Raw genomic sequence first — 15,155 nt, 5'->3', positions numbered from 1 at the left:
AAATTGGACACAACATTTTCAGCTAAAGGTTGGCTAATGGTTACGTTGCGGCAACTAAAACAACTTTGGTTAAGGATAGGGTTAAGGTTAGACAACTAAAACAATTTGGTTAAAACTCTAAAAATACTCTACAGTTTCTGTCACACTAGAGGGTGACAGAAACTCGCCCACTGCACTACAGAGGCCTACCAAGGACAAACATTGCAAAGCACCGTACATAAACGCTAATAGCTAAACTAACTTTGCGAGGCCTTTGTCCTGCAGAAGGTTATGTCTCCACAAACAGTGTGAACAGGTAGGTAGCAACTTTACTAGTTTACTAAGTTTACTCCATTGCTTCATCGATTCCGTCATTATGAAAAACTTTTCAGGAATGGTAGTGGGTGAGGGCCGCTTTTACAGCGAGGGAGGTGCCAAGCTAGTTTTAAAAAGACAATCAGACAGCTACTGAATGGAGCGAGAGGAGATTCGTTCCGGAGCGGAATTTGACAACAAGCTTTAGAAAACAGCTGAAAACAGGACTGATAAGGACTGATATCGCTATAAGGACCGATATCGCTGATATATTGCAGGTTTAAGGTTAGGGAAAGGCTTTGGTCATGGTTAAATAAGAAAAATATTAGCTAAAAATAAAAATTTCACTCACGGTAGAATTTCCTTTGTACAAGCTTGGACTTGAACCCCGGTCAATGGCATTGAATAGAAACACATAGCCTACACCCATCTGCCACCCTGACCACAACACCCTTACTTTCCACTGTGCTACTTCAGTGTGAAACTACATCCTGTCTTGCATATTTCATATAACCGTTTTGTTCTGGGAACGCGGAATTCACTTTACGTGCCACCAACACATAATTTGGTGTTAAGTCCTGTTCATTTCACGTATTTGTGTGAGATCAAGTTGACCTGACAGAATGTTGAATCAATGTGAGATGTTGTTTGGTTCAAAACACATACCCAGAGTTAATAAAGTTTATTTGTTTGAGAGCGAGGGGGAGAAAGAGAGACAGACAGGTAAGGATGAATCGTATAATTCTGTCACTTCAGGTCGTTCCACACTCACTGTGGGTGTCAACTCGCAAAAGGAGCAATTTTTTTTAGAGGAGCTGATTGTTGACACTTCCGCCATGTGCAGCAATAACTGAGTCAGAAGCTCAAATACGCCAAATTTACTTTATTCATAACCCACTCTAAATGGCACAGCTCATATTTGAGGCCTCGGACTTGGGAGGACTTTCGCAGCGCAGCAGTTTTTGGGTGATATTTTTTTTAAAACTATGAATCCCTGTAAATCTCTAAGCTTTGTGGACAGTAAATGGTCAACTGGCTGGGATGTGTTCCAGGAACATCACAACAAACGGAAAAGCAACAGTGAGGGAGGAAAACTGATTTTAATAAAGTCCAAAACACATTACCATAGGTCAAATGCTTCCCCCTCTGCGCCTTACACATGAAGCCAGACTAACCTGACAGTCCGTCGGAGTGACTCAGTGGTTTTATATGCCCATAGAGCTCGGTCAAGTCAAATTTATAATATATTAAACTGTAAATCTTCAGAATTACAGTGCTAGAGACCGAGTTCAAATGTTTTTCAAATAAATAATCATCTAATATAGGAGACAGTGTCTGGGCAAAGATAATTATCTGTGAACTAGTGAGGGAGAGACAGTAATGTAGAATGGATATCTTCCAGTTTTCTTCAGAGGTGCAATTTATAGCCATTTTAGGAATGACCATTTGCATTAATAAAATGCTTTTCTTGCAGCCGAGCCCATTTGGGTCTAATGTTTCAGTTCTGATGAATAATGAAGGCATTCTCCTCTGCTGAGGAGACTTGTGTGTGTGTGTGTGTGTGTGTGTGTGTGTGAGCATGCTTCTCAAGGGGCTCTGAGTTGGCTGTCCCTTCTGGAATGTACATCACACCTGCATTGTGCAGCGAATATAATCTCTCATGCACACACACACACACTCATGCAGGGACACACACACGCACGCACACACACACACACACACACACACACACATTTTAACCTAGTCAAACATTTTATTGTGTGATGACTTCTAGACACCTGAAACCCATAAACACCACCAGATTCTTGAAGTTCCCTTTTCAGCCATTTTGCACTTCAGTTTACTTCTGTTACAATTCACCTGAGACTCCAAATTATACCAGCTAGTAAACAAGAGCCTGAGTTCTCACACTAGTCTTGAGTCATCACGCTCCTACTACAGTGAGGTTACTGTGTTGTTAATGTGCTGTCAAAATCTGTACCAATAACAGATTCTTGTACATTTACTAAGGGATAAAATTCTCATTCTGGAGCCAATAGTGCAGATACTTATGGAGCTCACTCTACAGAGTATATCTGTTCCTCCTCATATCGCACTCATATCCTGCCACTCACTCTCCCACTCACAGTAACACTGGTTACTAACGTACTGCAAGCAAGCAAAAGCCCGGCGATATCGCTTTGGAAAATGTCTAAACGGTTGCTGAGGTACAAAATGGCTTTGGCAGTTAACGCCAAGTGTGGGTTAAGTATGGGCTTTAACTCTAGTTTGTGCCCTTTTCCTGTGTTTTTTTCCCTATTTCTAAACCATACTAGAAACACTTTTGCTAGTTTGTATATTTCTTCTTTGTCCTGGTGCAATCTAATGCTCCAAAAATGTATATTTAATCAGTTTTAAGTGTACCAATCCTAACATAATTTACAGCCTAAATTATTGGGTGGCATAGGTGTACCAGCAACTTATTAACCACTTGACCAAACAGTCAAGTACCCAACCCACATGTTTATTAAAGGTACTGCCTTATTTTCTAAGCACTGTAATGTGTTGGGGCTCAACAAGAGAAAATCCATCTGCATGAGACCCCTAGTTTGTCCCATTCCAGCCCCTGTAGTCGGGCAGGACCAGTGGCAGGAAATTTTCTGGGTTCACAGCAAGTGATGCGTTTTATGTATTAGGTAAACAAGGAGAGAGAAGTATGTCATGATCTGCGATTATTTTGGATTGTAGCAGGTGCAGTGTAGCATGGCAGAAACAGCTCTACAGGGATCAAATGCCTGGAAAAACGAATAGATCTTTGCAAAATATCTAAGCAAAAAAGGAGAGTGATAAGCAGCACTAAACAAAAATAAATGCCTTTACTCAATGGAAAGACTTCAAGGAGCAGAAACCTTTTAGGCATGCAGTAGCAAAGATGGCTTCTATTTTTGATTGACAGGTAAAAAAGGCATCTTATGTATTATGTATTAATTTGGATTACTATCAATCATTATTACCTCCGCCAAGGAGGTTATGTTTTTGGTGCCGTTTTTTTGTCTGTTTGTTTTTCTGTTAGCAGGATTACGGAAAAACTACTGGCCCGATTTTCATGAAACTTCGTGGAAGGGTGTAGCATGGGCCAAGGAAGAACCCATTAAATTTTGGAGCGGATCCAGATCCAACTCACGAACAAGCAATAATAGCACAAACCTTGGCGGAGGTCTGCGCTCTCCGAGTGACCTTCTAGTTAGCAGTGTGAATATTGGCTCTAGCCTTGTTAAACCACTGAACTGTTACAGTTCAGTTACAGAGTTAAAGTTACTAGCTTTGAGTGTGGGGTTAGGGAGTACAAGAACTCTTTTCCACCATTACAACAATCCAACAAATAGTTTTGAGGCAGGTTAACCTCGCAAAATGTCGCTGGGATAGAGACAACATGACAGATTTTTGAGGCCAGAATGAGTTCACTGACAAATGCTGTCAATATGTAATCTTCATTGAAACCGCTGGCTGCCATTTCCTTATTGCTGCTGGTTGCTCACTCGCTACGCTGTCTGTTAGGAACCGATGGTACTCACTCACTCATGCACTCATCCACTCACTCACACACACACACACACACACACACACACACACACACACACACACTCCCCACCCCAATACTGCTTTTCTTCCAGTGTCTTCAGCCTCTCTTGGCAACGCTGCTGCATTTGTAGATTGAGAGACCTTTGGAGTTTTCAGAGGCAGTGCGTATTTCAGATTAGACCCCCCCCCCCCCCACAACACACACACACGCACACACACACACACACACTCCCATCTCCTCCTCTCCGATTCTTCACTGTGACTTGCTTGACTAAATGCTAACTTGGTGTTGGAGGATAATTAGTCAAAGTGATTTCCTGCACCCCTCCCCCTCCATCGCATCTGCTTAATGCAACTCGGCATGGAAGTCATATCTCATTACCCGTGCCGTTTTTCTCCCCTGGTTTGACGTGGAAATATACGGACCGTATTCAGTAGTCGCAGGGAACATATAGTTTGCATATGCTCCCTGTCTGTCGTTCAGTGATCCGGTGAAGTGGACGCAGGGGGGAAAAATGTACATGCTAGACTTTATATTGGAGCAGTATTAGGTCATGCCTCGCTATTTGTTTAGTGTCATCCTCAGAGGGGCGGGACAATGCCAAGTCTGTAACTGATTTGTGCCTAAGCAAAGATAACTGATCTGATGAAGTCAGCAATGCCGCTCGTCCTTGAGCCCTTGACACTTGGCCAAAAGATTTGTTTTTGTTGCTTTAAAATGCAAGGGAACGTAAGGAAACAAAGAAGAAGTTCCAACAATAGCACACAATTTTCTGACATCACAGCATTTTCTGGAAATCCTCATACTCATTTGAATAAAAAAAAGTATCCCAAATTTGACTCATCAGAGGTAATCTTGGGTCAACATTTAGAAGCAGGAGCACTCCGTTTTGGATTAGATGAAAGACAATTATTGTCTCCAGAGCAGTGATGATCAGGATAGGCAATGAGATTGGATGCTGTTTAAATGCAGACCTCGACTTCACCCTTCGGGATAGAGTAAATAAATACAATTAGAAAATAAATTAATATAAACAAACAGAGTCACAATTTTGTTATCCGCTAATAAATGATTGTTTACACATTACATGTGGCTGCTCATGCTTAAAATGGAAAAAGTCCAGCCAAAAACATTGAAATAAGTTTTATGCCTCATTAAATTCCAGCTGTAATCTATAGAGTAAATTAATTTATCATTGTGCTTTGCCAGAGGATGCAGGTGTTTTTGGAGACAAAAGAAAACTTTTGCGAGTGTATCATTTTGACAAGGTTGTTGACTTACTGACTAAACAGCAAAATATGCAGACAAAACAACCAACCTGAAACTGTTTTTTGTTTACTTTATCCTGAACCAACACTTAATGTTGGCTTAATTAATTCATTTAGTTTAGAAATTCCACTTTAATCAAATGGAAGAGGGAACTCGGGAATCTCAATGAAACAATTCTGGGAACAAATTAAAAGGCACTTGAGGTTTTTTTTTTTTTCCTACAGTTAGTTTCAATTATACAGCGAGTTCACACACGCTCCCCGCCCTTTCTGTGTAGCATGGAGAGATTGTGAAATCTCAGCAAGCCAGTGATCTGCTGACTAGTGAACAATGGCTGTATTGAGACCACCCGCCACGGTCTGCCCCCCCCCCCCCCCCCCCCCCCCCCCCCCCCCCCCACGTCTCCCCCTGCTATTCACAGCCTTGTTAGAGCAAGGTGCATTTCTCTAGTGCAACAAAACTCACACATTTTCCTTTACAGTTCTCGACCTGGTGTTCATTATGTGTGTGCGTGTGTGTGTGTGTGTGTGTGTGTGCGCGTTTGTGTGGCAAGATTATATTAAGTCTCCGTTTCTGCTGTGTGCGATGTGAGACAATGGTATTTTTATCCCTAAATGTCCTTAAGCCATGTTACACCTCTGCAGTATTTGAATCATATGTAAATTCAAAACTAATTTAGTGGATTCAAATAAAGAACTTGTACATATGTGTCTGTATGTGTGTGTGTGTGTGTGTGTGTGTGTGTACAGGAGGCTATACAGCCTGCTAGCACAACACTGTGAGAGAGGTTGTCTCCCACTCGCTATTATTCTACTGCTGTTAAAAGGATGACTGAAGTACTATGCAAATCAACGCATGAAAACAAATCCAGAGAAAAATCTAGTGCAAATGCATAACCATTTCTAGTGCAAACACACCATCTGATAGAAGGGTGATTTATGTCTAACAAAATGGCAAATATGCTCAGCTGTTAAGATTTTATGTGAATAAATACCTGTTTGTGGTTGGTTGTCTCCTACAGCTCTACAGCTCGGTGGAGTTTGGGAGGAGGTGGCAAGTGGTGCATGAGAGAGTGGCGCCCAATCGTTTCTACTGGTAAGCACGGGATACTGGGCAATATTACCCAAGCTGCTGGGCAAGGAGTAAGCCTCAGGCAGAATGAAAATGTCCCTTAAAGTTAAAGTTTCTGTTTATATTCTGGTGGGTCTGTGGCTCCCCATGGATAGGATTCCTCCACTGAAAAGTCTGGAAAGGTACACTACCAGTTTGGACACACACATTCTTCTTTATTTTTACTATTTTCCAATAGAATAATAGTAAAGATGTCAAAACTATGAAATAACACAAATGGAATTATGCAGTGACCAAAAAAGTGTTAAACAAATCAAGATTATCTTATATTTTAGATCCTTTAAAGTAGCCGCCCTTTGCCCTTAGATCAAAATGGCTTTAAGAGAATGAAAAACATAGTTCATCTAATCAGGTGTGTCCAAACCTTTGACTGGTAGTGTATGGAAAATGAATTTCATTGTTTAGAGATAATAAAAAGTTACAGAATTGTACAAAAAGTCTAGAATAGTATGGATGCTCATTGTTCATTCCCCACACATATCACTATACATTTCATGTAGTTCTACTCCCACTGTCATTTCAAATATCATGTTATTTGTGGTTATGGAAAATAATTGCTTGGCCGCTATCAGCAAAACACCATATTGAGCACCAGCCAAAGCCAAATCCAGTCAATAAATTAAGGTCTTGAAAAAGAGGAGAATTTTAAAATGGTAAATGTGTAGGAAGCCTGGATGGACTAAGACATCGCCTCTCCACAAAGTGAAGAGGAGATGAGCCAGAGAGGTTTTTAAGTTTTTTATTATTCATGTGTCTGACATGCTTGATCTTTCTCTGAGGCAGACAGTTACATTATGCGACCAACAGCGCTCAGCTTTGGAAAGGAGCTTTGGAATCTGGAATTTGGTTTTGTGTGCAATCTCAATATTGTTATATTCTTTTGAGTCCTAAAGAACTGTGCAAATGTGTTTGTCACCTCTAGACAAGGCCTGTAAAACCAGATTATGTTCTTACACTCCCACCAGGACTTTGTTGCATAGTCATTGTTTCAATTCACTTAAGGAGAACAATCCTTAACACCTAAATTTCTCACTGTCATGTTCCTCAACCTTTTTACCGTTACATTTAATGTCTCCAACTGTACTCCAGCTAAATGCTCTCACAGCCACCACGCAGGTGCTGTCCAAGTCAGTAGTTTTTAGCATGACTGGCCTCTATAAGTAACGTGTAACAAAAAGCTTTCGCCCCAACAAACTGCCGAGGAACTGTCAGGGTAGTAACAAGCTAAGCAGCCAGGAGTGAAGGGAGCCGAGAGGGCTGATTCTGCAGGAGCTGACAGAGTTCTATTTTGGGACGCGCGCTGTGCGGTAGGTGTGGTGTAGCCCCGGTAATGAGGCTGCAGAGGGAGCTTATGTTCGATGTGCGTTTGGCCACCAAACATGTAATGAAGATGAAGAGTCTTAAGCCGATTTTGCAGTCCGGTCACGACTCGCGAGCAACCTGAGCAGTGTTTCGTCAAACAGTACAAGCCGGGCGTGTGAGAACTGAGAACGCCTCGCGAACTTCAACAAACAGCGGTCTAAATTCAGACGCGTGCAGCTAATCAGTCTGTGAGCTTAGCAAGCACAGCCATGAAATATTTTGCATATGACACTACAAATCTTCACAAAAACATCTGGAGCTGCCTCTTTGATTTTTTTTTTTGTTAGGCAACAGCTCCATCTCATGACTAAGTCCTATTTTTTTTTCCACCTGTTCCTACACCAAGTGCTAGTCTCCTGAGAGACAACACAGCTGTCCAAATCAATGTCATACCTTCAGTCTGGTATAGACCGGCAACTTAGAAGCTGAGTTTTGCCTCCCATCGGTAAGTACTGAAAAATAGAAGTTTAAACAAACCATAGCTCCACTAACTCAAAGAGTTATTCTCTGCTTCCCCCGTACTGTTCTTGGGTACCTGACTGGATTATTCAGTGAAAATGGAAATGTAGCTTGTGAGAGCTGGAGATAAGTAGGCCATCCTTTTCAGAGCTGTGTTTCATCTGGGAAATCACCAATACTACCAATAAGTATAATAATTACAAGCCAAGGTGGTCCACATGTTCCCTCTTTCTCTCTCTATTTCTCTCTCTCTCTGTCTCTCTCTTTCTCCCTCCCTCTATGTGTGTGCTGCCGTTGCTTCTCTTCTGATCCCCCAGTCTTTTTAATACATATTTAATGCCATAATGATTATATGCTATTCCATCTGCGGGCATCCCTACTGTAGCAGGCGAATCAATGGCTTTCCCTCTCCTAATGATGTCAGGAAACGTCTTCCTCAATCTTTCTGGGGGAAAAAAGGACGTTTTGGGGGCTCTGAACATTTAGATCACAGAGTAGAACAGAGGTCTTTTTTCCTTGCACTTAAAACCGTAATCTACAGTGAAGACAAAGACACGGTGTCCGATGTTGACGTTTACCAGAATTGTCGTAGCACTTGTTATTACCTCTGTGCAGTTATGAATTTGTCTGGCGCCGAAGCAGCAAGCAATCTCACAGGTCAGACGACAGCTACAGTGGGTGGCATCTGCCCCCAGCCAAAAGACCGATGGTGATGTTCCTGAAACACATTTGTCTCTTTTACAGGTCGAAAATGGGTTTGGACAAAGAACCGGGCTTAATTCACCTGGAAACCAGCATCTCTGAAGGACGTGAGTAATTGAATTCCGAGTTCACCGCTCCGTTCTCCGGTGGCTTTGTACTGTATCGTGAGCGTTGTGTTAAAGTGGAGTTGGGGAGTTGTGTGGGCAACGCCGCTGAGGGGTAATGCAAAGGGACAGTGGAAATGCCCAAGTCCAGGGACACACAATGACAATGGAGAGAAAAGTAATGCATATATTAGAATGCTTTTAAAAGCGAGTGATTTAGCCCAGTGGCGCTCTCGTAGGTATAGAGAAATATCACTCATCCTCCTGAATGACAATGAACGCTGGGACACTTTGGGTTTTGCTGGCTGAGTTGATATATTTGACTGGATATACTTACAGAACTCAATATAAGAATCCTTCAGAAAAAGTCAATTTTCACATTTCAACTAAGGCTTTTTTCCCCAAATTCCCCCATTTAAAAACTGACTTTTTCAAATATTCATCTCAAGTTGTCAAATACTGCCAATCTGCATAATAAAATGCTACTGGGACAAAAATATTTCCACACTAAAGCCATAGTGTATTTCCCCATTCACTTAATGTCGCCTTCAAAGCATTCATGTCACCTATTTGGCTGTAGCGGAACACACTCTTGAGGCCAACGTAATAGAAATCACCCTCCATACATACATACACACACACACACACCCTCACACACACATCTAGCATCAGCCGTGTCAGATGTCGCCGTCACGTAGCCGGCCTCCCCTCTTTGAGACTATCACTATTGATCATGTGCATGTGGAAGAAGCAGACACGTAGTTGGCAGAGGCTAACACGTGGGGACAGGCTCGCTCCCCGCACTGCGATTGAAGGCAAAGAAAGCAATTGGCCTCTCTGGTCTCTGTCTTCCACCTCCGCCCACCTCCTCTCTTACCAGGGCCACTTTATTGACACTAGTAATGTAAGAAGCCGATAGAGGCTGCTTTGCTCTGGGTGAAGGCTGCCTTTCTTCATTGGCTAATACCATCGTTGATGCCATGGCTTGACGTGTGTGTGCGTGTGTGTGTGTGTGTGTGTGTGTGTGTGTGTGTGTGTGTGTGTGTACACGTGGAAGCAGAGGCGCTGTATGTCACCTGCAAGCTGCAGAACTGCACCGACGCCAACAAGGGCAAGCCATTCCCCGGCTACATTGACCCCAATTCCCTGGTGGTGCAAGATGAGTATGTGTTTGTCCAGGTAGGTAATTGCCCAGTTTGGTCAGAACAACATTAGACCAATGTAAGAGACAGGATGTGTGAGGATTTTAATAGAAATATCACTAGGTCGTTCTTTGAGACGTGCTATAATGCAGCTTAAAATGTCCCTGTTGTGTGAAAAATGCTTCCTCTGTTTTTTATGTCTAAAATGTTTTCATCCAATGGTTTCTTCACCTTAAGGTGTCAACCGGGGGGCGGCCAATCTACTATGTGTCTGCCAAAAGAGATGTCTTTACACCCATGAAGCTGCCAAAGTACACCTTGCCCAAGGTAACCAATATCCCACATGATGGCCAAAAAATTAATATGCTCAGGACGATCTTGATGATAGCTTCCTCAAATTCACAGGTAATACATCAGCAATTAAGTGATGTGCATTCTGTCAAATTTCAGATTTGGGCAGTATTCTTGCACCAGTCTGTGGAAATGTTTCTGCATTCAAAGGCACAGAACAATAATCTTCCAGCTCAGTCAGAACATGGGCTCAAGTTGCAACACTTCGCAGCTGGCTCTGCTTGACGCTCTCTTTGTTATTTATGAGTGAATCAAGGCCAAAAGTAACTCTCAGTGTTTCTGGAATTGTTATTCCACGCAGCTCTGTGTGCACATGGCCTCCCTCGTCACATCCCCATTGACAATTAAACATGTTTTATTCAATCAAGCCCTGGGCGCCCCAGTCGCTCTCGGCTCACTCCAAGGTGTTATTGGCACAGCGAGAGGTAGATGAAACTCACAACCAACCAGCACGGCCTCTGCTGCATAATCTCTGCCCAATAAGCTTGACATGGCGTTAATAATTGCAGTATCCTCTTAGCCAAAATATGTGAATGCGGAAGATGTAGTGATTCTGATTATTGAATATGATTGAGCCCAGCAGGAATGTAAGAATAGTATACAGTCTAAAAGATTGCACATCTCCTATTGAGACTTACGAATTCATGTCCCTTGATTGTAAGGAGAAAATCAAAGCTTTTATAAATGTCAGTTGTATTTAAAAGCAAATTAGGCAGGAGGTTAGGCACTGATTTATTTAATTATTTTTAGAATAAATTAATTAATTAATGTTAGAATTAAAGTAAACATTTCAAAATTGTTAAGAGAGTATTAATATTCAAAAGGGGTACAATCAATGGGACATATTAAGTAATCAATCAAATATTAATAAAAACATACTATATACTGAAGGGTCCATTCTGAAGCACTAAGTATTTATTTATTTATTTTGTATGTATTTTATTTTAATTTTATTTTTTAGAGGTGGGGGGTGTGTTACAAAATCACACTATCTTCTAAAATGTTGCTATAGTAGTGTACTTCACTTTCATACCAAGAATCACTTTTTATTCAAATAGTGGATATCACATTTTGAAATGAAACATTTGGAGATGCATTAAGTCATCTGAACTTCCACTGTAATCCCATACTGCTGTTTAGTTTATGTAAGAGGAAGCTTGTGCCAGAGTTAGCTAGATAGCTAATTCACATATGTGGTCCCTGGGCAGAAAAACATTAAAACAATACAAGTAACAAACTTATCATCAATACATCACGTTGGACAGCTTCATACAAAGGCAAGGCAAGGCAAGGCAGCTTTATTTGTATAGCACATTTCATACACTGGGGCAATTCAAAGTGCTTTACAGAGTGATAAAAATACAGTAAAGGTAAAAGATTTACAATTAAAAAGTGCAAAAGTACAGACAAGAGATACAAAAGATAAAAGACTTAAAAAGTAAACTAGTGCAGTTCAAATCAAATGAAATAGAAAGATAAAAGAACACAACAAATACTCCCACTTTTAGATGCACATTGTGAGTGAACCCATATGTTTTTCTTTAATTTTCTTTTCCCCTGTCCTTCCTGATTCTACTCTTGATCTGATATTTACGTCAGATCTCACTGCCTAAGGCGGACGAGAATCGTAGATTCTCCTCTTGGTCAAAAACCTCACCATCCACAGATGGATGAGAATCATACAGGGTAAAGCTCTGTCCCCCCCACATATAGTGTTCACTCATGCGCAAGTAAGCATTACTTGGACAAGACGAATGAAAATTCATACTTGCCCGTGTCAGCTCTGTTGGGATCCTGAACAGAAACAGTTAAAATTAAGGTTATTTAAAAGCTAAGCTGAAAAGATAAGTTTTTAGCCATTACAGGGTAGAGTAGAGTAGGCAGTGTAAAATAAGAAAGTTTTTAGCTTTGACTTAAAGGTGGTCAGAGTCGGGGCTTGTCTAATATCATCTTGTGTATCAAAATACACATGACACACATTCCATGTTGTAAAACAGTTGATTCCATGCAGAGGTGGAGATCAGTAATCACATGATTGATTTGTCTTGAGCCATGTTTTAAGTGTTGCTTTAAAAATACAAAATCGTATGTATTGTCTGGTATGATATGGGTATTGAGTTCCATTTACCTGCTGCTGTAACTGAGAGAAGTTCCCGGCTGTCGTTGCGTCTGTCCCAGGATCTGCATGTGATCAGTACAGATGAAAACCGCGTGGTGGCTGCAGTCCAGGAGTGGAACCAGAATGAAACCTACAACCTGTACGTGTCGGAGACGGCCGGGGTTTACTACACTCTGGCCCTGGAGAACGTGGTCAGCAGCATGGGACCAGAGGGCAACGTCATGGTCGACCTGTACGAGGTAAACAAACATGTTGATGCAATGTGTGTATCTGACTTGGCCAAAATATCATCTATGTTCCTTAATATATTTTGATTGCCCAGTATACTATCTATCCATCTATCCATCTATCCATCTATCTATCTATCTATCTATCTATCTATCTAGTTTATGCCCAAAATGGTTGAGTCCAAAATGGATTTCTAAATAATGTGTGTTAGAGCTGCAGTTAATCTTTGGTCCATGAGTCAAGTACAATATTGGTGAAAACCTTTCATCATACTCAAACTCAGTAAATCCTACACACTGACATCAATTTTTTTTAACAAAATCATTTTTCTTTAAAAAATGTAAGACTTTTCTAAAGTTCTAAAAAAAAAGTATCTATCTATCTAGCTATCTTTCTATCTATCTATCAAACCTATGTAAGTGCTGAAACAGAGGTTCTCGCTCCCTCTCTCTCTCTCTATCTCTCTCCCTCTCTCTCTCTCTCTCTCTCTCTCTCTCTCTCCCCTAATACTTTTCACGCCTATGTGAGTTTTGTAGGTGGTCCATGGTAGCATTTGGGTTGAATCGGTATGCTGTACACGAGGCAAATATATTTTACTTTCAAGTCTGCAGTTCCCATTTTGGCAAATTTCTTTGATAACAGCATCAAATAAAGGCCCGATTGATGAGTGCCCAGCACACAAGTTTATTATAAACACTGATCAATATTTTAGAGCTGGGAGGTTTTGTCATTTTGGAAACAAAGCCTGCTGCTGTAGGCCTACGGTTTGCTGAGAACATTGTGTGAATATGAAGCAGCTTCAAAGTGCTGACATCAACAAAGGCAACGGAGGACTGTGCCAGGGATATGGATTTTTTGGGGGGGTGAGATTATTTTCTTTCTTTGATGAATAAGTGCAGATATTAGCTCACAAAATGCATCTGATACAAAAGAATCAGTGTTAAGAGGTATTTTTGGGGCTCCGGCTCTGGATGCAGGACATGATTTTAAGGAAATACCAGCATCCAGCGTAGGATAGAACTATATATCTGAATCAAATAATTAAGCTGCTGATGATACCGCCCGTTCCTGTGCCCCCGGCGATAGAATCAAATCCACTGGCTTGATTGGGGTCGCCACCCGAAACGTAGCATATGCTAAATCTCTGCCCCAAGTGAGATTGAAGTATCTGTCAATTATTGAAGCGGGGTTTCACTTGCCTGATGCGACTGTCATTGACTCAATTCAGTATCCCTAAGCTATTTCTTGGGGCCTCCAAGAACGAGTCAGTTTCATTTAAGACACGCATTGATTACTTGCAAGTCCCCAGACAATCAATCATTTCCCACTCAGTGTATGTAGCTGTATTGAGTTTTGCTGGGAATACAGAAGTAGTAAGCAGGCATGGGTGTTTCTGTTGCCATAGGGCATGGGATTTGCATTGCGGTGTATTGCATGCGTTTTGTGAAATCCCTTCTACGCCGGTGCAAAGATATGGAAATGCTTAATATCACTTGTAAAGTCCACATCTGTTTTCATTTGAGGCTGACAGCAATATTCTTTCCCATTTTCTAGGTAGCGGGGATAAAAGGGATGTTCCTAGCCAACAAAAAGACGGATAACCAAGTGAAGACCTACATCACCTACACAGAGGGAGAGACTGGAGGTTACTGCAGGCCCCAAGCAAAGACCTGAGGGGCAACAGCATCCACTGTGTGCTAGTAAGTGTCCAAATGTGTGTGTGTGCGTGTATTCATACATGTTTTTATATGTGTGTGTTCCCATCAAAGAGAGGCCTTGACAGAAGTTGACTGATCCCAGCAGCGATGAGGGCTGAGCTCTGAAAGAGCAGCGCCCGTCAAAGCTGAGTGCTCTGAGGCTGTTGAGCTAAAAGGTCAGCCGTTTTGATTCAGTCCAATAAGCTGACCTCCCATTTAAGAAACACAGAGAGAAAGAGGTGTCAGACAGAAAGGCAGACACTTTTTTTTTGTCTTGTCTCTTTTTCCCCAACAAGTTGAGTGATTCTCATACTGTAGTCGAATCTAGACTGAAAGTTGGAAATCTTGCAATCCTTTGTTTTAAATTTGAGAATCTAGCTATATTCTTAACTGCAGATGAAGTGTTTGTTGATGAAGCACAGCTAGTTCAATCAATCCCTCTGCTGACATGTACTGAAATGCAAGAGTAGTTGGACTATGATACAGTAACAGAAAAACTGCTGGCTTAGATTTTATGGTTTGTGTCATTGCTGCATACATTAGCACCTTGACAGCGCAGAAGGCGCATTAGCACATCTTCTCTTAACGTTACTTTATATACAAAAATAATCACCCTTTTTGATAAACTAATTAGCGATTCTGTGGCATGCCTTGCCTTCCTCCCATATTATACAGTCATTTGTCAGGAAATGTCAGAGTTTTAATAAACCTCTAAACAGCCCGTCACAACATGGC

The 15,155-nt window shown here is 41.4% G+C and overlaps 1 protein-coding gene across 1 annotated transcript in view; it reads left to right on the top strand.

The window, feature by feature from the left end:
* Positions 1 to 15,155, top strand: part of LOC139644379 (VPS10 domain-containing receptor SorCS1-like) — a 78,319-nt gene that overhangs the window by 43,506 nt on the left and 19,658 nt on the right. Inside the window, 7 exon segments of the mRNA XM_071519746.1 lie at positions 6,147 to 6,220; positions 8,822 to 8,886; positions 9,944 to 10,062; positions 10,263 to 10,352; positions 12,555 to 12,734; positions 14,278 to 14,347; positions 14,350 to 14,423. Of these exon segments, the coding sequence (XP_071375847.1) occupies positions 6,147 to 6,220; positions 8,822 to 8,886; positions 9,944 to 10,062; positions 10,263 to 10,352; positions 12,555 to 12,734; positions 14,278 to 14,347; positions 14,350 to 14,423 (672 nt within the window).

Source organism: Centroberyx affinis, unplaced genomic scaffold (assembly GCF_046629955.1).
Source record: "Centroberyx affinis isolate AG114_WGS23_722 - 3 ecotype Tasmania unplaced genomic scaffold, CSIRO-AGI_Caff_v1 ptg000730l_1, whole genome shotgun sequence".
Lineage (NCBI taxonomy): Eukaryota > Metazoa > Chordata > Actinopteri > Beryciformes > Berycidae > Centroberyx > Centroberyx affinis.
The sequence above is the reverse complement of the archived record's forward strand: the minus strand, read 5'-3'. Positions and strand labels throughout refer to the sequence as shown.